This window comes from Bubalus kerabau, chromosome 1, assembly GCF_029407905.1.
Source record: "Bubalus kerabau isolate K-KA32 ecotype Philippines breed swamp buffalo chromosome 1, PCC_UOA_SB_1v2, whole genome shotgun sequence".
Classification (NCBI taxonomy): domain Eukaryota; kingdom Metazoa; phylum Chordata; class Mammalia; order Artiodactyla; family Bovidae; genus Bubalus; species Bubalus kerabau.
In genome coordinates, this window is record NC_073624.1 from 12,936,924 (window position 1) to 12,964,381 (window position 27,458).

At 50.0% G+C, this 27,458-nt stretch overlaps 1 protein-coding gene across 1 annotated transcript in view; it reads right to left on the reverse strand.

Annotated features, from left to right (window-relative positions):
- The window catches only part of IQSEC3 (IQ motif and Sec7 domain ArfGEF 3), an 88,232-nt gene that overhangs the window by 48,348 nt on the left and 12,426 nt on the right, over window positions 1–27,458 (reverse strand). Inside the window, exon 2 of the mRNA XM_055566058.1 lies at window positions 8,836–8,919. Within this exon, the coding sequence (XP_055422033.1) occupies window positions 8,836–8,919 (84 nt within the window). The remainder of the gene's footprint in view (window positions 1–8,835; window positions 8,920–27,458) is intronic.

Consider the following 27,458-nt stretch of genomic DNA (forward strand, 5'->3'; position numbering starts at 1 on the left):
AAAAGCCTCTTGATAAAAGTGAAAGTGGAGAGTGAAAAAGTTGGCTTAAAGCTCAACATTCAGAAAACTAAGATCATGGCATCTGGGCCCATCACTTCATGGGAAATAGATGGGGAAACAGTGGAAACAGTGTCAGACTTTATTTTTGGGGCTCCAAAATTACTGCAGATGGTGATTGCAGCCACGAAATTAAAAGACGCTTACTCCTTGGAAGGAAAGTTATGACCAACCTAGATAGCATATTCAAAAGCAGAGACATTACTTTGCCAACAAAGGTTTGTCTAGTCAAGGCTATGGTTTTTCCAGTGGTCATGTATGGATGTGAGAGTTGGACTGTGAAGAAAGCTGAGCACCTAAGAATTGATGCTTTTGAACTGTGGTGTTGAGAGTCCCTTGGACTGCAAGGAGATCCAACCAGTCCATCCTAAAGGAGATGAGTCCTGGGTGTTCTTTGGAAGGGATGATCCTAAAGCTGAAACTCCAGTACTTGGCCACCTCATGCAAAGAGTTGACTCATTGGAAAAGACTCTGATGCTGGGAGGGATTGGGGGCAGGAGGAGAAGGGGACGACAGAGGATGAGACGGCTGGATGGCATCACCGACTCAATGGACATGAGTTTGAGTGAACTCCGGGAGTTAGTGATGGACAGGGAGGCCTGGTGTTCTGCGATTCATGGGGTGGCAGAGTTGGACACGACTGAGTGACTGAACTGAACTGAATTGAACTGAGTGTGCTCTCAGTAGGTCTCCTTTAAAACCTCCCTTTGTATTTTCACAGTAAGTGAGATGAGGCTTCCCTGGTGACTCAGACGGTAAAGAATCTACCTGCAGTGCGGGACACCCGGGTTCGATCCCTGGATTGGGAAGACCATCTGGAGAAGGGAATGGCTACCCACTCCTGGTGGGCTGCAGTCCATGGGGTTGCAGAGTGGGACACGACTGAGCGACTAACACTTTCACTTTCAATAAGTGAGATGGAGAGAGAAATCCCACCGTCGGCCTGCTGAAGCTCCTCTGATATGAGTGCTCCCTCCACCTCCCAACCCCAACCCAGGGTCTCCTGTTTGGGTCACACCACCCTGATTTGTCCTGCTTTGTAAATGCTCCTGGTCCCTCCATATGGACGCCTCCTCCAGCCAAGGCAGCGCCTTACCTTCAGGTAGAATCACTCTAGGGGAGGAGCCTTGGGGACTAGAGTGTTCATACCGCCCCTTCCCACCCGCTGTGATAGCTGAGGACACTGAGGCCTGGAGAAGTGGGTGGCTTGTCTCATTCTGGGGGGGAGATCAGCACCAGCACCGGCAGGCAGCCTGCGTCCAGAGGACAAGGCACTTTGGTCTCCATCTCCCATCTGCAGACAGTAAAAGCCTGCACCCTGTGTGTCCACCACCTTGACGTCCACAGACCCCTTTCTCTGTCCTCCCCCACCCTTTTCTCGGTTCCAGACCGAAAAACATCGTCCTTCACAGACAGCTGGCTTCCCTGTTTTTTAAAAATGTAGATACATTTACTTATTTGGCTGTTCTGGGTCTTAGTTGCGGCATGTGGGATCTAGTCCCCTGACCAGGGATGGAACTTGGGCCCCCTGCTTTGGGAGCACAGAGTCTTAGCAGCTGGACCACCAGGGAAGTCCCTTGCTTTGTTTCTTAATCACCACAAATGTAATCTCTAAAAATCTCCTTTCTTAAGCCCTCTCAAAGACAGTAAATTCTTTAAGAATGCCTGATCTGATGCACTTCCTCTCGCTACATAGATTAAGATCGTTTCCTCGTTCGGAGTCCGATGAAATGGATTTGAAACCCTTTTTGTTATCCGTCAGAAACACTTACTGGAATGATAAGTCATTTTCATGGTCATGTTATGGGTTAAAAGATACATGAATAGGTAAAGATGACCTTTCAGAGGAGAAAACAAACTAGCCCAGGAAGTAGAGAAGTTAGAGAAATCTCTAGGCCTTCCCTTCCTGGGAGTGAAAAGAGAACCTCTATAATAATCAAACAAGCAGTTTTCAGCAAACGGAGCAAAAATTTGTTGCTTCTTCTAAAACTGGACAAAAGCTGGTCCTCGTGGTAGCTTGCATTTTGTTGTTCTGAAAGTATTATCTTAGTCATGTTTATTTCTTTTCTTTTCTTTTTTTTTTTTCCAGCCATGCCATATGGCTTGTGGGATCTCAGTTCCTTGACAAAGGGATTAAACCCCGGGCGAGGAGCCTGGTAGGCTGCAGCCCATGGGGTCGCAAAGAGTCGGACATGACTGAGTGACTTCCCTTTCACTTTTCACTTTCATGCATTGGAGAAGGAAATGAAAACCCACTCCAGTGTTCTTGCCTGGAGACTCCCAGGGACAGGGAAGCCTGGTGGCCTGCCGTCTAGGAGGTCACACAGTCGGACACGACTGAAGCGACTTAGCAGCAGCAGCAGCAGCATGGTGTGAAAGTTCAGAACCCTAACCACCAGGTAACTCCCAAACACGGAACTCCCATGTTCATTTCTTTAAATAATAAAGCTTAGAGCTTTTATCCTCTAAAAGTATTCCCCTGGACGTTTCTCTCTTCAGCCTGGTTGCACGAACCTCCTGCTCAAGGGTCAGGGGAAGCGGGGGGCAGGGAAGGGCCCCACCTTCTCACTCCCTGGACCATAGGCCAGGCTCTCGGGGGGACAAAGTTTGGGGGGACCACACTTCACTTCCTGCACCAACGAATCCCTTCCTTCCTTTGTCCCCTGACGCCAGTGGTAGAAGCCACAACAGACGTGGCTCAAATCCCAACTGTGCCATCGACCAGTCTGGGGACCATCATTCATCATCTCCGAGCCTCGTGTATAAGTAACATGGAACAACAATATTTTATAAGCTTTCCATGAGAATTAAATCATGCCTGTATCTATTGCACACAGCAGGCTCTCAGCACAGGACAGCTAGCATTCTCCTTCCCTCTCGTGGGTGGGGAACACAAAACAGAGTCACAGAGGGAGCAGGGGTTCTCTAACCAGCTCTGACATCCAGCAGCCTGTCTGGAGGTGGCCCAGCCTGGCCTGGCTCCCAGGGAAGCAGCCCCGGGGCTGAGCATCCGTCGTGACTACCCAGGTCACAGGAGAGACCATCTTAGAGGACAGCCAGGCCTGAGCGGGAAGCACACGGGAGATTGCTCCAGACACAAGTCCCATGTCCCACAGAGCAGAAAGTGGACCCCAGCACAGGACAGAACTTTCCTGATGCCCACTGGAGTTAGGGGGACCACCCCCACCCAGCGAACCCCCCTGCAAGATGGCATCTGCTCTGTCTCTTATGCCCCCAGATTCCGGCAGGGAAGACTCAGGGGCACGGAGCGCACAGAGGGGTAAAATGACAGGGGGTCTGGGGGTGGAAGACCACTGACTCTGGCTCAGGGACCAAATTCTCTGCCCTCTCCATTGAGGCCACCCTCGGGGATGGAGTCAGCCAAGATGGGCTCTCCTGTGACAAGCTGGGGACCCTCAGAAGACAGGAACCCAAATAAGGATGAGCAGCCCCTCCCCATGCCCGCTGCTCTACACCACCTGCAGTTTGCTACACCCACAGTAGATGGTGGTCTTCGACCCCCAGGACTCCCACCCAGCCTCCACTCCAGGGCAGCGCATCGCAGGGGGCAGTCTTCACAGCCCTGGCTCAGGGTGCCGGACCCCAACCCCTGCAAAGGCCTCTGGAATCGAATCTCTGGACTCTGAGGAGGACATCAGACAATTTCCCCTTGGCCTTGCCGCCCACTGCCCCCTGGCCTAAAGATGCGGAGACCCTAGAGCTTGGGGGTTGGGTGGGCTGGGCGCGCATCCTTCCACCCCTACACCTGCCCTGCCCCCACCCAGGCAGTGACAGAAGCTGAGGCCTTTCTGTGCTTCTCTGGGGAAGAGCAGACAATTTTGAAGTCCCAGAATGGGGAGGAGTGGAGGGAAGTGTTCCTGGCAGCCTGGGCGCCTGATGTGATGGGTGGAGCAGGCACAGGACTCGGGTCCCCTGAGCCCACCTGTTTGAAGCCTAAACTGTATTGACTGAGAATTCAATCACTCCGTAATCGCTGAGTAAACTCTGGCTGGTCCACGGATCAGGCCTCTGGCCACTGTGGCAGATGCTGACGTGGGGCTCCCCCGGCAACACCACTGCTGGCCCGTGTCCCCTCCTCAGGGGTCCCCAGCAGGGCCCCCAGCCTGGCTGATTGGCAGGGAGGAGGGGGACAGGGAGGGACTGGCTGGGTGGGGGGGGCAGGCTCCCTTGTGGCCACAGTGCCCTGAGCAGAAAAGGTAGACTACAGAATCGTTTTTTCTTTCGGGGGGGATATAAATTCCAGCCTAGAAACCCTGGCAGGTTGCATGCTAGTACATTAACAGCAGTTAATTCTGTATGACCGGGTTCCATTTTTATTTTCTTCTTTATATTTCTGCATTTTCCACATTTCCAACAACTAGCAACTATAACTTATAATCAGAGAAAATAGATGTTATTCAGGGTCGAATGCAGTGGCTGGAAGGATCCCTCCCATGCTCCTGAAGAAAACCCCGGTGGCATTTCCATGCAACGCGGCCACCTGCGGGAGCTCAGCCTGGGCTGACCTTCCAGCCCCAGAACCGGTGGGCAGGGGTCCCTCTGCTGAGACCCCGAACTTCTCTCCACCCCAAGCCGTCATCTGCAGGTGGCCACATGAACGGAGACAAAATACCAGGGCTGCTTAGTGCCGGGGCCTGGCGCATTAGGTAACACTAAGTGCCTCTCCCATCCCGGTTGGAGAACCAACGCCCAAAGTGCCCCGGCCCCTCCCCTCCCCCAGGGCCGGGGGTGGTTCTGCTTCCTGCCCAGGAACCCCCTCCTGAGTGCCCCCCACCTCCTGTCATCACTCTAACAGATGTCAGTCTTCCTCCTCTGGGGGGGGGGGGCACTCCGTGCCACCCACAGAGACAAATGGGCTGCTATTTCTCTCTCTAGATGCTGGAGGCTGCTTGTTCCCCAGGTTACTGAGCACCCCAAAGGGAGGGGAGCCTATGGGAAGAAGGGCAGGGCCCGCAATCACTGCCTTGTTCAGTCACCCAGAATAAAGCCCTGTCATTACTGGCAGTGGGGGGACGTGAGGAAGTGGGGCAGAGCCCAGCTCACACTCCAATCGCTGCCCTGGAGGCTGATCGCCTGCTTCCCACCTGGGAAGTGTGGGATGCATGCTCGGGGCCGCGTGAACATAGGCACGGGGATGGGTGGTCCAGCCTCAGAGGCCTTGTGGCCCCATAACCACCCCAGGGCACCCCACCTCCGGCCTCCCAATCTTCCCACTTCTGGGAGCATCGCTCTCAGGCAGGCTCTGGGTCCCAAGAGAGAGGTTCCCTGACTCCACCCCCAAAGCTTCCCCCCAGGGTAGCTGGATAAGGCTGAGCTTGCACCCCTGCACCCCCAGGACTGGGGCTTTGGGAGGGGGCAAGGGTCTCCCCTGGATCAAGGGTTTATCTCAGGCTCGAGCAGCTCTTTTCTGTACATCTGATCAAAGGAGCTATGGACCATCGTCTGCCCCACCACCACCCCCGTCCCCAGGATGAGCCCATCGGCTCCAGAAAGGGACTCCTGCTCAGGCCTACAGCTTGGGTAGGGATGGTTGGTGGGGGGATGGTTGGTGGTGGGGGAACAGCACCTCACACTCTGCTGACCTGGATCACTGCTGGCTTGGGCAGTATTCGGAGGAGGGAGGTAAGGGGCCTCGTGGCCAACCCTGCACTCACACACCGGAGACCCTGACCCTGAGCTGTGACTGATGGTGTGAAGTCTTCACTGGGCCTCCTGTAAGGACCATCCAGCTTCTCCCTGGAGACCCCAGAGGAGGCCCACCAGCTGAAGCCTTGCTGTTGTTCTGTTGTTCAGTCGCTCAGTCAAGTCCAGTTCTTAGCAACCCTATGGACTGCAGCACACCAGGCTTCCCTGTCCTCCACTACTTCCCTGAGTTTGCTCAAGTTCGTGTCCGTTAAGTCGGTGATACCTTGCAACCATCTCATCCTCTGTCTCCCTCTTCTCCTTTTGCCCTCAATCTTTCCCAGCATAAGGTTCTTTTCCAATGAGTCGGCTCTTCACATTAGGCGGCCAAATTATTGGAGCCTCGCTGAGCCGGTGAAAATCCAGACTGAGCGGTGGGGGCAGCCTGGCCTGTCTCCGAGCCCAAACTGGGGTCTCCTGAGGGTGGCTCAGGGGCCTTGTGACCTGTATCCTCACCTCAGCCCAGTCTCTGACCTTAGGGAAGCTCGGGGGTGGTGGTTGTGTACCCCCTCTGGAGGCTAAAGGGGAGGGAAGGTCCGGGAAGGTCCTGGGCAGAGCTGCGAACAGGCGTGTTGCGTGTCTGATGGGAGGAAACTTATCTGGGCAGGGCTTCCCCAGGAAGCCAAGAACAGACAGACAGACGGACACACAGACTACTGAACATCCGGGGCTTCTCCTAGAGAAGCCGAGACACCGACATCAGACAGAGTGACGGACAGACAAACAGAAACATGCTCTAGGAAACTACAGTCCGGACAGACAGGACACCTGGAGCAACTGGGAGCGGAAAGTGACAGTGGTTGACAATCAGGACACACCTGGGGGCCCCTCCCCCGGGCCTGCGCAGGGGGCGGGCACCTGGGGGCCCCTCCCCCGGGCCTGCGCAGGGGGCGGGCACCTGGGGGCCCCTCCCCCGGGCCTGCGCAGGGGGCGGGCACCTGGGGGCCCCTCCCCCGGGCCTGCGCAGGGGGCGGGCACCTGGGGGCCCCTCCCCCGGCTCTGCGCAGGGGGGCGGGCACCTGGGGGCCCCTCCCCCGGGCCTGCGCAGGGGGCGGGCGGGGAGGCAGTCTCGGGCAGAGCTCACAGGCCCTGGGGCACTTAGAGAGCCTCCCACCTCCCTCCCAGGGATTCGAAGACAAGAGATTTCCTACCATCTTGGAAAAGAAGCCTGTCCCTCTGCCCCCTCCCGCCCTGCCTGCTCCCGTCTCCCACCCCCTCCCACCAGGAGTCAGGGCTCTGGGGTGAGGGTGGGGGTGGCTGGGAGGTGCGAGGAAGACCCAAGAGATGACTTCTATCCTTGGGCACCTCCCAGGCACCAGCGTCTTGGGGGCACTGTGTCATCTATGCTCACTGGAGCCAGGGCTTGAGGGGCAGCAAGAGATGTGGACCGGACTGAGACGGACCGATGGGCAGGGGGCGCAGACCAGACAGCTCCTCTCTTCTCCTCCCCACCAAGGAGGACCACTCGGCCGTGTGTCTGAGCAATGACCGCTCACGGGACAGGGCACGGCCTGCCCATCCTTCCTCCGGGTCACTAACTCTCTGCCCTCTTTCCCGTCCTCTCCCACTGTCTCATTCTCTCGTTTCTCATCTTCCTTCCAGTTTACAGGAGGGTCATTTCCAATGTGGGGGCTCACATGCCCCCCTGGACAGGGAGCCCCTGGGGATCCAGGGGGCTGCTGTCTCCTGTGGTCCTGGGAGCAGAGCTCGGCCCCCAGTCCTCTGGGCATCAGCACAGCACCCGGTCCTCCCCTTGCTCCCATCCCCAGTGCGGTCACCTCTGGGAACAACCGTGCCTCCTACAGCCCTGGAGGTAAGCACCCCAAGGTGGGCCCCTGATTTAACCCAACCTAACCCCCTCCCACTTCCATTCCCGCCCCCCCCCCCAGAGTCCTGCCTTTCCCAACCCCCCCACCCCGCCCCCAACTCCTTCCAAGGGAAAACAAGCAAGGAAGGTTTTCCATCGCCAAGCTCACCAGCTACCACCTCTGATGACTACCCATTATTTCCCTAGGAATAAAGGGGGAAGGATCATGGGGTCACTGAGGCTTAAACCAGGAAGTGGCCCTTAGTGCAGGTCTAGGCCTGGGTGCTCACAGCCCAGAACCTTCTGCTGCCCTCCCACACAGACCTAAAGCCCATCTGGGCTGTGAGCAGCCCAGAGGCTCAGAGAGATGGTACATCATGTTGTTCTCTACGTAGAACAGCCCTTCTTCATACAGATGGGGAAACTGGGGCCCAGGGGAGTTAAGGAACTTGCCCAAGTTCACTCCAACAAGAGGAGACAGCAGATGGGGTCAACTCCGCGCCGGAGTCCGAGTGTCCTGACCCCCAGGGAAGTAAAGGACAAGCAAAGGAAAGAGAAAGGTGCTGAACTGAGACAGAAATCTTGGGGGAAAGAGAAGAGGACAAAGTGTGAGCAGCACAGAGAGGGCGGCTCCAGGTGGAGACGGAGGGAGAGAGTACTGATGGGGGGAGGAGGAGAGCTGGAGGGCTGGGGGGAGGATGGGGGGAAGAGAGAGGGTGGGTGAATGACCCAGGACAGGTGAGGAGGAGAGCCTGGACAGGACCCTGACTTCTCAGTGCCTCCCTCCCTTCCCACGTGGTCGGCCAACCCAGCGGAGGTGGACAAGCCTAAAAATCAAAGTTATCTTGGCTCCTTCGTGGAAGGAGAAAAATTATCAAGAAAAATGCAAGTCTTGAGTAAGAAAGGCAGTATGGGTCCTCTTATTAGTTGGGCAACCTTGGGTGCTGGACAACCTACCACTAAGACATGTAGATAGAATCAAGTTAATTTCCCCTGATGTTTAAACAGGTGAACTTTTTATAGGCTGTTTAGTGGGGATGAGTATAGATCTGGGATTTGAACAGTAGGGTTATAATGATCTAAAAGTCAGCAATGGCTCATCTGGGGTCTGGAAGAAGGAAGGAGAGATGGAAACATGAGGAAGGAGGTAAAAACAAATAAAACGCGAGACTAGGGAGGAAGAAGCAGAGTGGGCCCCTGGTGTGTGCTCTGCCCAGGGTGGAGGACAGTGAGGTGGGGAGGGGAGGACGCGCAGCGGCTCTTCCCACCTGTGGGGGCCCAGGTCGGAGCAGGCGGGCTTCTGCTCGGTGTCAGCAGCTGGACAGCAGAACTGGTGCAGCACGGTCTCATTCCTGAGGGCAGAGCAGAGGGAGAAGGTCAGTGCCCTCTGACCACAAGGCGCCTCTGCCCAGCATGCTGCCCCCCGGCGAACTCCGAGGTCCCAAACGCTGCCCGGGGAGGACGTGCACCATTGCAGACACCACCTCCTGCTTGCAGCCCTCCCACCCCTTCTACCTCTGCACCCCGGTCCCCACAGCAGGCTCCTCCACATGGATGTACCATCTATTCAGCCCTGACTTTTGTCACGATCACAGTTAGTCCTCCATAGCCCTGCTGCCCACTAAGGTCTGGCCAGCAAGGCAGAACTAGGTCTATTCATCCAAGATACACAGAATTGCATGCAGGGAACATTTTTGGCTAATCATATGCAAAGATGCAAAGCGCTCATAGAAGCTCAGATGGTAAAGAATCTACCTGCAATGTGGGAGGCCCGGGTTCGATCCCTGGGTCAGGAAGATCCCCTGGAGGAGGAAATAGAAACCCACTCCAGAATCCTTGCCTGGAGAATACCATGGACACAGGAGCCTGGTGGGCTACAGTCCATGGGGTCACAAAGAGGCAGACACGACTGAGTGTCTGAGCACACAGACGACGTCTTGATTTACTGAGGCTCAGTTTTTGTGTGTGTTTCAGCACAGAGGGAATTCAGAAAAATTAAAAAAGGAGGCAGCGTGGCCTGAAAGAAGAGGAGAAGCTGGGATTCATCCGGAAGCGGACCCCATTTCTTATTTCAAAAGGGCTAGGAAGTGGAGAAGAGAGTGCCAATACTGCCAGGAGAAAGTCAGAGACCAGAGAGGCCAGCTGGCTGGAGGGAGAGGAAGCACCAAACGCCAAGAGCTAATGAGGCAGTCGCCCGGCCAGGCCCCGAACCAGGGGAGGCTGCCCAACCACGACTGCCCACGTCTGTATTCAGACTCAGGACTCCACGGCTCGGCCATAAACACAGCTGAGTCACTGAGGGGACTGATGAGACGTGTGGTCCTGCAGCGGGTGAAGCGGCAGAGGATGGACAGACGAGGGGACACCCAGCAGGAGAACTGAGAAAGAAAAGCCAACAACTTTGAAAAACAATAACAAGTTATAGGGACTTCCCTAGTGGTCCAGTGATCAAGAATCTGCCTGCCAGTGCAGGGAACACGGGTTCAGTCCCTGGTCCGGGAAGATTCCACATGCCGTGGAGCAACTAAGCCCGTGAACCACAACTACTGAAACTGTGTTCTAGAGCCTGCAAACCATCATTACTGAGCCCATGTACCACAACTACAGAAGCCCGAGCGCCCTAGAGACCATGCCCTATGCTCCACACCAAGAGAAGCCACCGCAATAAGAAGCCCGCAAACCGCAACTAGAGAGTAGCCTGCTCACTGCAACAGGAGAAAAGCCCGCAGAGCAACGGAGACCCAGTGAAGCCATAAATAAATAAATACATAGATGAGTTATAGGACTTTGTGTGTTTTCGAGACTTAAAGCTGCTCAAATTAAGAGAATTTGGTGTTGGCATAAAGACAGACATACAGATTGTACCAAATGCAGAGGCTAGAAATAGACTCAAACATCAACTGATTCTTGGTACATTGATTTGTAGTAAAAGTACCAAGATAATTCAGTAAGGGATAATAACTTTTTTAACAGATGGTGCTGAAACAGTTGAATATGGAAAATGGACTTCAATCCATATCTTACACCATAGATACTTGAATTAATACTAACTGGATCATAGACTTAAAGTAACAGATGTAATAATTTTATAAACAGACCTAATGATTTTATTTTTCCAGTAGTCATGTATGGATGTGAGAGTTGGAACAAAAAGAAAGCTGAGCACCTAAGAATTGATGCTTTTGAACTGTGGTGTTGGAGAAGACTCTTGAGAGTCCCTTGGACTGCAGGGAGATTCAACCAGTCTATCCTACAGGAGATCATTGGAAGGACTGATGCTGAAATTCCAATACTTTGGCCACCTGATGCGAAGAACTGACTCATTGGAAAAGACCCTGATGCTGGGAAAGATTGAAGGCGGGAGGAGAAGGGGACGACAGAGGATGAGATGGTTGGATGGCATCACCGACTCGATGGACATGAGTTTGAATAAACTCCGGGTGTTGGTGGTGAGGGACAGGGAGGCCTATTGTGCTGCAGTCCTTGGGGTCACAAAGAGTGGGACACGACTGAGCGACTGAACTGAACTGAATGAATGTATAAATAAAATTATAAAACTTTTCAAAGAAAACATAGAAAAAAATCTGTGACTTAGAGGACACAGAGATCTCCTATGTAGGATACAAAAAGCACAAACCACGGAGGAAATAAGTTGATAAATTAGACTTCATTGAAATAAAAATAAATTTTCTGTTTTGAAAGACACTGTTAAGAAAAGTGAATTCTTATAACTCAGTAATGAGGGGCTTCCCTGGTGGCTCAGTGGTAAAGAATCTGCCTGTCAATGCAGGAGACAAGGGGTTGGTTCCTAGTCCGAGAAGATTCCATATGCCTTGGGGCAACTAAGCTGGTGCACCGCAACAACTGAGCCTGTGCTCTAGAGCCCAGAAACCGAAACATAAGAAACCTACTCACTCCAACTGGAAAGTAGCCCCACTCATCACAACTGGAGAAAAGAAATGAAGACCCAGCATGGCCAGAAATAAATAAATTAATTAATTTTAAGAAATAAGACAAACAACTTTATAGAAAAGTGTACTAAAGATTTGAATAGATACTTCACCAAAGAAAATATACTGACATCACTAGTCATTGCTGCTGCTGCTGCTGCTAAGTCGCTTCAGTCGTGTCCGACTCTGTGTGACCCCATAGACGGCAGCCCACCAGGCTCCCCCGTCCCTGGGATTCTCCAAGCAAGAACACTGGAGTGGGTTGCCATTTCCTTCTCCAATGCATGAAAGTGAAAAGTGAAAGGGAAGTCGCTCAGTCGGGTCCGACTCTTCGCGACCCCATGGGCTGCAGCCCACTAGACTACTCCCTCCATGGGAGTTTCCAGGCAACAGTACTGGAGTGGGGTGTCATTGTCTTCTCCTCACTAGTCATTAGGGAGATGCAAATGAAAATCAAAATGATACACCACTGCACGCCCATGAGAAGGACTAAGTTCAAAAGTCTGACAACACCAAGTGTTGAGAAGAGTGTGGAGCACCCGGGACTCTCACACTTCTGGTGGAAATGTAAAACGGCACAACTCTTGGGAAAGGACCCTGGCCGTTTCTTATAAAGTGAAAACACACACTATTTGCTCCTGTAACTGCATGCCTAGGGCTTCCCTGGTGGCTCAGACAGTAAAGAACCTTCCTGCAATTGCAGGAGACCCCGGTTTGATCCCTGGGTCAGGAATATCCCCTAGAGAAGGGAATGGGTACCCACTCCAGTATTCTTGTCTGGAAAACTCCATGGACAGAGGAGCCTGGCAGGTTACAGAGTGAAGAGTCGCAAAGGGGTCGGACACAACTGAATGACTAACACTAATTGCATGCTTAGGTATTTACCCCAGATAAATAAAAAACATATTGACATGAAACTGTTCACAACTGCAAATGTTCCCAGAAGTAAGAAGCTATCAACTCTATATATACACTGTCAGTTGATCTTGGACAAGGTTGCCAAGAAGGCACAACGGGAAAAGATCATCTCTGCAACAAATGGTATTGGGAAAGTTTAACACCCTCATGCAGAATAATGAATTTGGACCCATATCTTACACTGTGCACAAAATCAGCTCAAAATGGATGAGAGACTTAAGCATAAGACCTAGGGGGGAAGCTTTATGACATTGGTCTTGGCAATGACTTCATGGATATGACACCAAAACCACAGTCAACAAAAGTAAAAATAGGCAAGTGGGACTACATTAAACCAAAAAAACTCCTGCACTGCAAAAAAAAAAAAAAAAAAATCAAGAGTGAAAAGGCAACCTACAGAACAGGAGAAAATAGTTGCACACCATATGTCTGATAAGCAGTTAATTTCCAAAATACAGAAAGAACTTCTACAACTCAATAGCAACAAAACCTAGTAACTCAATTAAAAGTGGGCTAAAAACTTGAACAAGCATTTTTCCAGAGAAGACATACAAATGGCCCACAGGTATATCAAAAGATGCTCGAGGTAACTATCAGGAAAATGCAAATCAAAATCACAAGGGGCTATTACCTCACACGTGGTAGGATATTTATTCTTAAAAAAAAAAAATAACGACAAAGACTACAAACATTGGGGAAAATGTGGAGAAATTAAAACCCTTGTACACAGTTGGTAGGAATGAAAAAACTGGTGCTATGAAAAACAGTATGGAGGTTTCTCAAAATATTAAAAATAGAACTACCGCATGATCCAGAAATCTCCCTTCTGGGTATTTATCCAAAAGAATTGAAACCAGGATCTCGAAGAGATATTAGCACTCCAATATTCAGTGCAGCCCTGGAGGAGGAAACGGCAACCCACTCCAGTGTTCTTGCCTGGAGAGTTCCAGGGACAGAGGGGCCTGGTGGGCTACAGTCCATGGGGTCGCAAAGAGTCAGACAGGATTGAGCACAGCACATCATTCAGTGCAGCACTATTCACGAAAGCCAAGATTCACAAACAACCTAAAAGATGGATGAACAAATAAAGATAATGCTTTATATATGAGTGGAATCTATTCAGCCTTTAAAAAGAAGGAAATTCTGGAAATTCCCTGGCGATCCATTGGTTAGGACTCCACACTCTCACTGCCAAGGATTCAGGTTCAGTCTTTGGTTGGGAAACTAAGAGCCCACAAATGGCGTGCTGTGGCTGAAAGAAAATAAATAAATAAAAATGGGAACCAAAAAAAAAAAAGAAGGAAACTCTGCCGTATCTGACAACATGGATGAACCTTAAAGACATGCTAAGCAAAATAAGCCAGTCACAGAAAGACAAATACTGCATGATCCCACTTATATGAATGAGGATCCTAAAATAGTCAAGCTCACAGAATTAGAGACTAGAAGAGTGGTTGCCAGGGATGGGGGAGGGGAGGGGACAAAAGGGAAATTGCTCATCAACAGACATAAAGTTTTAGTCGTGCAAGATGAATTTTTCCTAGAGGCCTGCCACACAGCATTGAGCCAGTAGCTGCAATGTATACCCAGGAATCTGTTAAGCTAGTGGATCTTGCATTGTGTGTTTGTACCACAATCAAATAAAATACGTAAAAAGGTTAAATATCCATATAAGTGTTTGGGTTCAAATATTCATTTCTCAAGTTGTGTGACTAACAGGAGGGTTTCCAGGGACTTCCCTGGCACTCTGGTGGTTAAGACTTGGAGATCCCAATGCAGGGGGCACAGGTTTGATCCCTGGTTGGGGAACTAACATCCCACATGCCATGCAACCAAATAAAATAAAAAAGTGATTTCCGCTTTGTGAGCCTCTGTGCCCTGGTCAGAGGAGTAGGAGTGGGATGGAGTTGGCCCAGAGTTAATTCAAGGAGAGTAAACACTTGTGCACACCAAGCCTTAGTAAGTTGAGTAAATGATGTACCCTGCACACATATGGACCATGTGTTCTAAATGTATGTAGAGGCAGTATTTCCAGAAAAAAGGGAGAGAGACTTATGTTAAAGAAAAGAAAACCCTGCAACCCTAAGTGTCCATGAACTGGTAAATGGATAAGCAGATTGTAGCATATCTATTCAAAGGAATACTATTCAGCAGTAAAAAGGAATAAGCTTTCTCATATAGGCAACAAGTGGATGAATTTCAAAAGAGCCTTACAGTAAGTGAAGGACAGCAGACACAAAAGTTCACACACTGCATGATTCCATGCGAATGAGGTTCTAGAAAAGGCAAATCCGTAGTGACAGGAAGCAGACTAGTTTCAGTGACACGGAAGCAGGGAGATTCAAGCTGAAGGGAACAAGAGGTCATGGGGTGGTGGAGATGTTCCGTCACTTGAGAAGTAGCTACATAGCAGCAGACATTTGTCAAAAATCACAACCTACACGTTTAAATATGGGAGTATTTTATTTTATGTAACTGTATCTTAATATGGCTGATTTTTTTAAGACCAAAATATTCTCTTCCCCTTCTCACTTCTCGATACTTCATCAAGGGTCTTAGAATAATTTCTAAGTTCCCTCCTCCCATTGCCCCCGGGTCACCTAATTATTAACCACCCCCCTGCCCTCACGCAGCAGGAAAAAACACCAACTTTTTCATTCTCTTCAACTGTTAGATTGGATTTTCAGAGACCAGATGGCTTGCAACTGAGCCAAAGGAGGCCAGAGGGCCAGAAAGCAGGACAATGAGAAAGTTGGGGGTGGGGGTGGTTGAGCTGGGAAAATGCTGGCCGGGGGCCTGCAGCGGGGGTGCGGGGGGTGTTCCAAGAAGTGCAGCCGCAACAGCGCAGGAGCTGGTGATGGAGACCCAGGCCCCTTTCCACACGCTGGCCTGTAAACCAGGCTCACCTTGTAAACCTGTCAGATCACTGTAAACCAGGCTCTTATCCCTGCCCTGTGCATCTTACTGACTTGTGGGGATTCAGTAAGACTAAATGCAAAACTGCACTGGAAGAAACCTAATAAACCCAGCATAGACACACAGACATGACTGTGCTGTGCTAAGACGCTCAGTCCTGTCAACCCTTTGTGATCCCATGGACTGTAGCTCACCAGGCTCCTCTGTCCACGGGATTCTCCAGGCAAGAACACTGGAATGGGTTGCTGTGCCCTTCTCCAGGGGATCTTCCTGACCTAAGGATTGAACCTGCGTCTCTTACATCTCCTGCTTGGCAGGCAGGTTCTTTACCACTCATGCCGCCTTGGAAGTCTATTACTGCTATTGGTCTGGGAAACTGAGGGACTCAGCGGCCCCAGCTCGTGGCCAGCAGAGACTGCCAGGTGCCTTCCCTACTTCCTCCTCCCAGCCCCCAACCCTCCTGCAGGCCAAGGGCAAGAAGGAAAGGGTGGACTTCCTTTGTTCCTCAGTGCAGTCTGCCAACTGTACTTCCTCCTCAGAAACCTTTGGAAAGGTCTTAATAACAAGGCAAGTGATGACAGATGTCCCAGCAGCCAGGGGCAGAAAGATACAGAAATGTCACCCTGGTCTAGGAGGCCCGCAGCTCCATGTTCCACCCCAACTCAGGCCAGGGCTGCAAGATCACGTGGGCCTCCCTCTCTCCAGCCTCTGTTTCCCTCTCACTCTCTGCTCAGTCTCCTTTGGAGGAGCTTTAAAAGTCATCTAGTCCAGAGGTTCCCAACCTTTGTGGCCCCAGGGACAGTTTTGTGGAAGACAATTTTTCCATGGACTGGGGTGGGGGGATGGTTTTGGGATGGTTCAAGGGCATTACATTCATTGTGCACTTTCTGTTCTTATTACATCAGCTCCATTCAGATCATCAGGCATTAGATCCTGGAGGGTGAGGACCCTCGATCTCGTCTGTATCCCCCTCGCTTGCCAAGGAATAGGGGTTACAGACCCTGGGGGAAGAGCTACCCGTGTCTCCCTCTCAGAGAGGATTCCCCTGAAAACAGGCTGCTGGCTCTTAGATGTTCATGTGAAGAAGTCTGGTCCTGCAGAAACCCTATGTTTCTCTCCTGGGTTCTGAGGAGCCTCAGGGTCCTATCGGCCGCCCCTAGGGCCACCCCGGAGTCAGAAGGCAAGTGAAGGCTGGGCATGGAACTTACACTCCAACCGGAGCTCTGATCTGGTCTAATTACATGTTAGGATGCCATCAGATTTGATGTGGAGGGTAGGGGGAAAAGTTTCCCTGTTTTAAAAAACAACTGGGAAACTCTTCTAACTGGACGCTCTCTTCCTGAGGTGATTAAGCCTGTTCCATCTCTCCAAGCTCCATGGTGTTGGAGAGGAGCTTTGGTGGCTCACCCCCACACTCCTGGTCTCACTGCCTGGAGGAAGCCTCCTTGTTTAATTCTTCCTAACTCTCCAGTACCCGCCTTGTCTTGGTCTCCTCATCTACAAATGGGGTTAATGATAGAACGTCTCTACAGCATTGTTCTGAGGGTGAGATGAGTTAAAACACATGCACTTACAATAGAAATTGGCGCACAATAGATGCTTGCCTGGTGGCTCAGATGGTAAAGACTCTGCCTGCAATTCAGGAAACCTGAGTTCGATCCCTGGGTTAAGAAGATCCCTTGAGAAGGGAATGGCAACCCACTCCAGTATTCTTGCCTGGAGAATCCTATGGACAGAAGAGCCTGGTGGGTTACAGTCCATGGGGTCACAAAGAATTGGACACAAATGAGCGACTAACACTTTCATATTCAGCTGCTTAATAACTGTTAGCTGTTATTAAAGACCCTGCTTCTGCCACTCTTCCATCTCAGGGAGGGTGATCCCTTCTCTCCAAGCCCCCTCGCAAGGCTTTCTCCTCCTCGATGGTCTTCAACGCTGTCCCATTTCACAGGCTACACCCTCCCCTTTCCTCTACAGCCCCCCAGAAAGAGCCCGCTGCTACAGGCACTTCCTCTCACCTTGATCTCCTGGAACTCACTGGAATGTAGCTCCTTCCTGGAGCCCTAACAGAGCTTCCCCCAGGGAGCCCCCAGCGAGCTTCATTGACTTGACCCTTCCACAGATTCATCGGCCAAACCCTCCTTCTTGAAACACCCTGGCCCTGGCTTCCTGGGAAGTGGTCTGCTGGGTTGTTTCCATGGTGATGGGAGGAACCCATCCCCGTGGGGGGAGAAGTCCGTGGAAAAGGAAGGAACCGACGTCTAACAACACCAACTGGCCTGGCCAGCACTTGTGGCCATCCTGAAAGTGAGCCTTTGGGGTCAGGCTTCATTCTTGAATAAGCTGCTCTATTTCCCAAACAAACAGCAAACACCCGTCTTGTGTCTCCACACCCGCATCCCTTGCTGTCCACCCATTACTGTTCAATGTTTGCTGGCCTGGGGGTCTGCCTAGGTCTAGTGCATTCTTTTGTTTCCTTTTCAATTATGCAACACAGTGCTATCAATTCTGTTTTATACTCACTCCTCAGACTTTATTCATCTCACAGGTGAAGTTTGTACACCCCATTTCTAGCTTCTCCCTATTTCCTCCACCACACACCCAGCCCCTGGCAACCAGTTTTCTCCATTCTGTTTCTATGAATTTGACTTTTTTTTTTCTTTTTAAGATTCCAGATGTAAGTAATATCATGCAGTATTTGTCTTTCTCTGTCTGGCTTTAGGATCATACCCTCAAGGTCTATCCATGGTGTCACAAAGGCAAGATTTCCTTCTCTCATGTCTGGGTGATAATATTTCTTTATATATATGTGTGTGTGTGTATATATGGACATATGTGGATCCATCTTCTTTTCCCGTTCGTCCATTGATGGACATGTAGGTTGTTCCCATATCTAGGCTATTATAACTAATGCTGCAATAAACGGGAGTGTAGCTATCTCTTCCAGATCCTGTTTTCATTTCCTTCAGATCAATACCTGGAAGTGGAATTACTGGATCATATGGTAGCTGTATTTTTAATTTTTTTAAGAACCATACTGTCTTCCATAGCGGCTGCATGAATTTACATTCCCACAACAGCGCACGAGGGCTCCCTTTTCTCCACACCCTCTCCGGCATTTGTTATTTCTTGTCCTTTTGATTACAACCAGCGTAATAACAGGGGTGATATGGTGTCTCATGGTGGTTTTTTATTTTATCTTTTTAATTTATTTTGGGCTGCACTGGGTCTTCGTTGCTTCACATAGGCTTTCTCTAGTATTCTCAAACGAGGGCTACTCTATAGTTGCAGTATGTGGGCTTCTTATTGTGGTGTCTTCTCTTGTTGCAGAGCATAGGCTCTGGGAGCGAGGGCTTCAGCAGTTGTATTTCCCAAGTCCTAGAGCACAGGCTCAGAGTTGTGGTGCATGGACCTAGCTTTTCCTTGGCTTTTCCTCCCACCTAGATCCCTTGGTGGGATCTTCCCGGATCGGGAATTCAACCCATGTCTCCTGCTTTGACAGGTGGAGTCTTTATCACTGAGCCACCTGGGAAGTCCCCTCTGCCCATTTTTTAACTGGTTTGTTTTTTGCTACTTAGTTGTCTGAGTTCTTTATACATTTTGAATATTCACTGCTTATCACAGCATGATTTGGAAATATTTCCTCCCGTTCGGTATGCTGCCTTTTTGTTCTGTTGATGGTTTCCGTGCTGTGAGAAAGCGTTTCAGTCTGATGCCATCACACTTGCTTCTTTCTGCTTTTGTTGCCAGTGTGTTCCTTGTCACATTCGGTACCAGCACCTTGCTGGGCACCCAGGTTGCTGTCTCTTCCCTTCACTCCAGCCCCTCACAGTTGTACAGCATCTTCTCACACACCTTTTCATCTTTGGGTTAGATCTAGTTGTTCCCCTTGGCAGGTAAGGAACAGAGAGGTGACCTGGGTTTCCCGAGGTTGCACAGCTGGTAACGGGGGGAATTAGCACTGGGCCGAGTTCCTCTCATCCTAGGCGAGTGCCCCATGGAGCAGCCAGGGAGCCACAGATGCCCTAGGGAGGAATTCCATCAGGACCCCTTCTCCGACTGCAGGAGGCAGCTTGGTTCCTGGAGACCCTATGACCTGCAGATTTGGGAGGAGCTTCATTCAGTCCTTGCCTCCCCACTGGCAAGGCTATGGACACCCCAAACCTACGCACACACAATTCTGCACATGTGTCATGGATTCACATGCACTCACTCTTGGCTGTGTAGACACACATATGCACACACATATTTTCACGTGCAACCCTGCGTGTGCAGATGGGCACACACAGGACTGAAACCAAGGATGGTTCATCCCTTACATGAACCCTGCTGACCACGTGGCCATGAAAGTCTACGATGTCCAGTGCATGCTAAGTCACTTCAGTTGTGTCTGACTCTTCTGCAACCCATTGTAGCTCGCCAGGCTCCTCCATCCATGGGATTCTCCAGGCAAGAATGTTGGAGTGGGTTGCCATTTCCTTTTCTAGGAGACCTTCCCGACCCAGGGATCGAACCCAGGTCCCCTGCATTACAGGTGGATTCTTTACTGTCTGAACTGCCTGGGAAGCCCACAATGTCCCATGGGGACCTTGCAAATCATCCATCCGTGACTGCATGTGACACTCTGCCCATCCTCAAGCCCAGTCCTCAGGGCACAATGGAGATGAGTGGGTCAAAGGCCAAGTTCAGCAGCATGAGAGTGTGTCACATGGGGGTCACGTGGGACCACCAGCCTTTTTGACCATGAACCCTGGGCAAAGTTCCTGATCAGACCTTGACTCAAGAAGCACTTCCCCACCGCAGGAAAGTCCCCTATACTCCTCTGGAGTGGGGATAGCTACATCAGGGAGCACGAGGCTACAGATTGCGTGTGAATCCTGAAGATACCACTGTTGCTGTGTGACCTTGGTGGGTCAACTTAACCTCTCTGGGCCACAGTCACCACATCTGTGAAATGGGGATAATCATACCTTCCCATTAGGACTGTATAGATAAAATGAGATTTAAAGACATACATAAATGCTGAGTGCATAGTAGAAATTAGTATGTGGGTGTTGAAAGGTTGAATGAATGAGATGAATGGAGATCAGATGGTTGTGGGTTGCATTGCAGGGCTCTCACTGCAAGCTGCTCTCCTTCTTGTGCCCCTTGAGCCCCCTGAGTATTTCATGTCTGAGTGGAGACTTTGCTCCCTGCTCAAATTCCCCCAGCGTCCACCCTACACACCCATTTGGAGGGGCCCTGCAGCCCCACACCTGTCTCTGTCTCTCTCCACCTTGCCCTTCTATTCCCTGAACACATGTGTTTCTTCCAGCCCCAGGGCCTTTGCACAGAATCTTTTCCCCTCAGGTCTTCCTGTGGTTCCATCCCTCACTTTATTTAAACGCTGGTCAATGTCACCTCTTACATGAGGTTTTGCCTATGAACTGCCCTCCTCCCATCTCTCCTTGATTTTTCCTCAGAGTCAGAATGAGTGTGTATATACATGAGTTACTTTTCTTGTTGAACATCTGTCTTCTCCTCTCAAATGTGAGTTCCCTGGTGGCTGAGTCTTGGTCTGACTTGTTCACTGTGAGTCCCCTGCACCTACAGCAGAGCCAGACATGCAGTAGATGTTCAGTAACTACTTGTTAAATGGATGGACAGCTAGAACTCTGCTCTTGAGGAGCCCAAATAAAACTTCCATCCCTAAACAACAATAATATGCTCAGTTCCCCTCTCTTCGCATTCCCTCTCCTGCCCAGCCCAGCTCATTAGTTCAATATATTTTAATTTTTTCCCAGCCCCCAGCTAGCTGATTAGCTGATCTATTCTAACAGCTCTTGTTTTTTTTTTTTTAATTTGGCTGCACTGGGTCTTAGTTGCAGCATGCAGGATCTTCGTTGCCTTTTGTGGGATCGAACCTGCATCCTCTGAATTACAAGGCAGATTCGTAACCACTAGACCACCAAGGAAGTCCCTCTAATAGTTTTTGGGCAGGGAGCTGCATGGGAATTCTGAAAACTTCCTTTAAAGTAGACTTGGCCAAAATAGAGGTGATGGAATTCCAGTTGAGCTCTTTCAAATCCTGAAAGATGATGCTGTGAAAGTGCTGCACTCAATATGCCAACAAATTTGGAAAACTCAGCAGTGGCCACAGGACTGGAAAAGGTCAGTTTTCATTCCAATCCCAAAGAAAGGCAATGCCAAAGAATGCTCAAACTACCACACAATTGCACTCATCTCACACGCTAGTAAAGTAATGCTCAAAATTCTCCAAGCCAGGCTTCAGCAATACGTGAACCGTGAACTTCCAGATGTTCAAGCTGGTTTTAGAAAAGGCAGAGGAACCAGAGATCAAATTGCCAACATCCACTGGATCATCAAAAAAGCAAGAGAGTTCCAGAAAAACATCTATTTCTGCTTTATTGACTATGCCAAAGCCTTTGACTGTGTGGATCACAATAAACTGTGGGAAATTCTGAAAGAGATGGGAATACCAGACCACCTGACCTGCCTCTTGAGAAACTTATATGCAGGTCAGGAAGCAACAGTTAGAACTGGACATGGAACAACAGACTGGTTCCAAATAGGAAAAGGAGTACAACAAGGCTATATATTGTCACCCTGCTTATTTAACTTATATGCAAAGCACATCGTGAGAAACGCCGGGCTGGAAGAAGCACAAGCTGGAATCAAGATTGCCGGGAGAAATATCAATAACCTCAGATATGCAGATGACACCACCCTTATGGCAGAAAGTGAAGAGGAACTAAAAAGCCTCTTGATGAGAGTGAAAAAGTTGGCTTAAAGCTCAACATCCAGAAAACTAAGATCATGGCATCTGGGCCCATCACTTCATGGGAAATAGATGGGGAAACAGTGGAAACAGTGTCAGACTTTATTTTTCTGGGCTCCAAAATCACTGCAGATGGTGACTGCAGCCATGAAATTAAAAGATGCTTACTCCTTGGAAGAAAAGTTATGACCAACCTAGATAGCATATTGAAAAGCAGAGACATTATTTTGCCAACAAAGGTCCATCTAGTCAAGGCTATGATTTTTCCAGTGGTCATGTATGGATGCGAGAGTTGGACTGTGAAGAAAGCTGAGTACCAAAGAATTGATGCTTTTGAACTGTGGTGTTGGAGAAGACTCTTGAGAGTCCCTTGGACTTCAAGGAGATCCAACCAGTCCATTCTGAAGGAGATCAGCCCTGGGATTTCTTTGGAAGGAATGATGCTGAAGCTGAAACTCCAGCACTTTGGCCACCTCATGCAAAGAGCTGACACATTGGAAAAGACTCTGATGCTGGGAGGGATTGGGGGCAGGAGGAGAAGGGGATGACAGAGGATGAGATGGCTGGATGGCATCACCGACTCGATGGATGTGAGTCTGAGTGAACTCCGGGAGATGGTGATGGACAGGGAGGCCTGGAGTGCTGCAATTCATGGGGTCGCAAAGAGTCAGACACGACTGAGCTACTGAACTGAACTGAACTGGCCGAAATGTGGGAGCAACCTAGATGCCCATCCATGGACAAACGGATGAACAAAGTGCGGTCTGTCCATGCCATGGAATAACATTCTACCAAGAAAAAGGACCAAGTGTTGATACAAGCTACAGCGTGTGTGTATGAACCTTGAAGACATTATGAAGATGCCAGGCAAACATGACCACTTCTTCCACGACTCTATTCTCATGACACATCCAGCCCAGGGAACTCTCTCGAGTCAGAGAAGAGATGAGTGCTTGCTTGAGGTTGAGAAGGGTTGGAAGATTAGACGAGTGACAAAGGGTACAGGATTTCTTTTTTGAGGTGATGAAAATGCACTAAAATTATGGTGATGCTAAAAAGCCATGGATTGCATACTTTACTTTTTCTTAATATTTATTTATTTGGCTGTTCTGAGTCTTAGCTGGGGCCCATGGGATCCTCGATCCATGCCATGGCATGAAGGGTCTTGGGATTTAGATCCTGACCAGGGACTGCCCCCATGCCCGCTGCACTGGGGACTCTGAGTCTTAGCCACTGGACCACCAAGGAAGTCCCAGGAATTGTATTCTTTAAATGGGTGAATTGGATGGGATATGAATCATATCTCTCAATAAAGCTGCTTTTTAAAACACTAAATAAACAAATAAAGTACATGCAGGTACTCCCCTTCCCCCGCAACCTCCCCCTCAACGACGGTCTCCAGGGTGAAGGCCACGTGCATGCCCATTCCTGGTTCCTGCAATCGTCTGCAGGAAGGCTTTGGAGCACAGAGGCTGAGAGCACTGACTCCAGAGTCACATCCCCCTTGGCTTTGAATCTGGATGCTGCCTCATGGTTGCTTGACCGAGGAAGGGTTCCTGACCCTGTTGTGCCTCACCCCCCACCAACTATAGAAGTTACTGAGACATATATTGAGATAAAGTTAGGTTGTAAGGCACTTAAGAGAATGCCCAGGCCACAGTGAGTGCAGGATAAAATATTAGCCTTTATTAAATTTTCATACTTTCCTCCAGGCAGTGAGGCCGTGTCCTCAATCTCCCTGCAGTGCTCGGTATAGGGCCTTTCCTGTGGATGGCTGTCCCTGCAGCTGGCTGAGACAAGCACGCCCCCGTCGCTCCCACCTTCAAGAACAACTTTCTGTCCTGAACCCTCATCCCCTCCAGGTATCACCCCTTTTCCTTATTCTTCCTTCTAGAAAAATTCATCAAAGAGTTTTCTATATTCACTTTCTATAGATCCTTCCATTCCGTCATCTTCCAAACTTCCTTTTAGGGAAATTTCAAACGTGCACTTTGCCAGTCTTCTACCCCCATCGTTTTTGCTGTGTGCTTAGCTGCTCAGTCATGTCCAACCCTTTTCAACTCCATGGACTATAGCCCACCAGACTCTTCTGCCCACGGGATTTCCCAGGCAAGAATACTAGAGTGGGTTGCCATTTCCTACTCTAGGGGATCTTCCCAACCCAGGGATCGAACCTGAATCTCTTGAGTCTCCTGCATTGGCAGTCAGGTTCTTTACCACTGTGTCACCTCGGAAGCCCTAATATTGTGTTCAAATGTCCCTGATTGCCTTAAAAATGTTTTACGATTTCCCTGGCAGTCCAGTGGTTAAAACTCCCTGCTTCCAATGCAAGGGGTGTGGGTTTGATCCCTGGTCAGGGAAGCTCCCAAGTGCCTCATGGTACAGCTAAAAACATAAAAAAAAAGAAAAAAAAAAGTCTTTTTACAGTTGCTTCATCAGGGCTCTCCTTGTGGCTCAATTGGTAAAGAATCCGCCTGCAATGCGAGAGACCTAGGTTCAATCCCTGGGTTGGGAAGATCCCCTGGAGAAGGGAAAGGTTACCTGCTCCAGTATTCTGGCCTGGAGAATTCCACTGCATAGTCCACGGGGTCGCAGAGTCGGACACGACTGAGCACCTTTCATTTTCACTTTACTTTCACCTGAATCGGGACCTAGTTAAGGCCCAGACTTCACACAGGGTAAATTTGTCTCTTTTCCCTTCTCCACACCAATCAAGCTCTGCCCTACCCCTTGCTCTACCCAACTTGGGCTTTTTGGGGTCACCATTGACCTGCACACTGCTCAATGGGCTGCCCTCCCTGCCCTCCTGTCACGGGGGTGACTCTGCTCCCATCCTCCGCACTGAGACTCCTCTCTGCTGGGGCACCACGTGGGTCTCCACCTCTTCCGTTCCCTCTTCGGCTGCTCCTTTTCCGCTCCCCTTCCCACCTCTTGATACCGGTGTGCTCCAAGACTCCATACTGGCCCTCTTTGGTTTTCTTTTCTTATTCCTTGCTGGTGTCACCCTCCCCAGATTTTATCTCTAGTCCGTCCAAAGGCCATCTCCACCTGCATGTCTCACAGGCATCTCCAACTTAGCGTGGCTAAAACTCAACCACTACAAACATCCTCATCTCATCCTTCCAATAACTTTGGCCCTAACCCTTGGACTCATCCTCACCTCCTCTTTCTCTCATACCCACATTAATCCCTCAGGAAGCCCTGTGGGTTTGCCTGCTTATCGCCACTTACTGCCACAACCCCTGGTCCAAGCTACTTCCGTCTCTTAACTGGACCTTGCAACAACATCCCACCTTCTCTCCCTGCCACCAGCTTTCTTCCTCCTCAGTCTATCTTTAAAACAGGCTCAACCCAGCAGCTGAGGTCCCTTTACAGCATTCTCTGCTCAAAACCATCCGCCAGCTCCCAGTTTTTCTCAAAGTAAAAGCCAGACTTTTCACAACAGGTTCCAAGGCTCCCTCAGTGTTTCTCATCAAGCAATGCTGGCATTGTGGGCAGGGAAACTCTTCCTGGTGGGGACGGTCCTGAGCAGTAGAGGATGTTAGCCATAGCCCTTGCTCATTAAATGCCAGCAAAGCATCCCCTCCTACCCCTGCCAGCCATCGTGACAACTAAAATGTCCCTACGCACTTCTAAACACTGCCTGGTGGGTCTGGAAATCCCAGGCGAGACTCTCTTACAAGGTTTGCTGCAGCCCTGCATGCCCCCCACCCCTGCAACTGCCACCCCTCCAAGGTCGCTGACTCCCCTCAGACCGCTCTCTTTGTGCTCCATCAGCCCCCGGCCTCCTTTGCTCCCTTGCCGCTGCGGACCCTGCCAGGAGCCCTCCTCCTCCAGACCACATAGAACCCCTTCTCCAGGGCACACTCAGGCACTATCCTAGCTCCCAGCCTTCCCAGGGCACCCCTTCTGAAATTGCAAACCTTTTTATTCCCAGGCCTCCTTGCTCTCTTTCTCCCCAGAGCACTTATCCCATCAAACATATGTTTTAATTCTTAACCTTGTTTATTTTTTTTGTCTCTAAGCTTCATGAAGTGATGTGGGGTATTTTGCTCACTGCTACATCCGAGTACCTGGCACACAGCAGACAATCAATAAATATTTGTTAAGTGAAAGAAAGAATGCAGATGCCATAGACGTTTACTTACAGAGAGAAGAAAATAAGCACTTTTAAGCCACAGGAATAAAGAATTAATTTCACCCTCAGCAAGGACTGGAGTGTGTTCAGCCTGGAGTGGCAAGTAGGGGAAGAGATGATGAAAAGCTCAGTTTATTTCTCAGATCAGTTCAGGAAGACTTCCTGGAGAAGGTGGGCTGTAAAGCTCACTCTCAGCTGATTTCGAACCAGATTATAACATCCTGGCAGCTTCCCCAACACTGATGAGTGCAGACAACACAGGAACCCCAGCTGGAAGGGCAGTGGAGTGTTTTCAGGTAGGGAAGCCCACTTCCTGAATCTATTTCTATCACAATTTACCAGTGTCTGTAGGAAGCTCCACCAGCAGGTTCCCCCGCTGGAGGGCCAAGTTCAAATACAGCCCCTGGATAATGCCTGCCTACCTGCACACGATCCACCCCCACCCTCAGAAAAGCCCACCCAAATGATTACACAGAGGCAGGCTGCCCAGAGCTTGCCTTCCGCACGCCCAGTGAACGAAAAGAAAGGACCCAGATTCACAGTCACACAATGGAATACTTTATAGCTATTGAAAAGAATGAGACAGCTGTTTTTATACTGAATACGGAAGCCTCACCCAGATAGATTATTAGGGGGGAAGAATGCAAGATGCAGAAGTGTACAGTATACTACCATTGGTACAAAATGAAATATATACACATCTAAACAAATATATATACATATAAATGTATGAGTGCTCGGTTGTGTCCGACTTTCTGCAGGCCCCATGGACTACAGCCCCCCAGGCTCCTCTGCCCATGGAATTTTCCAGGCAAGGATACTGGAGTGGGTTGCCATTTCCTCCTCCAGGGGATCTTCCCAACGCAGGGATCAAATCCACGCCTTCTGTGTCTCCTGCATTGGAAGTTGGATTCTTTACCACTAACGCCATCTGGGAAGCCTATACACACACACACACACACAGACTATCCCTGGAAGGATATACAAGAAATTGCTAACAGTAGCTTCTGGGAACAGGGGCTGGGGGTGAGTGGGTGTAAAATAGAGGTGAGGAAACACTTTTCACTGTAAATTCTTGCATCTTTCAAGTTTTGTACTATGTCGATGTTTTGATACTACCTATTTGAAAAGAGTAAATTCAACTTTAAAAAGAACACAACCAGATTGACAAAATGAAAGCCAAACGTGAAA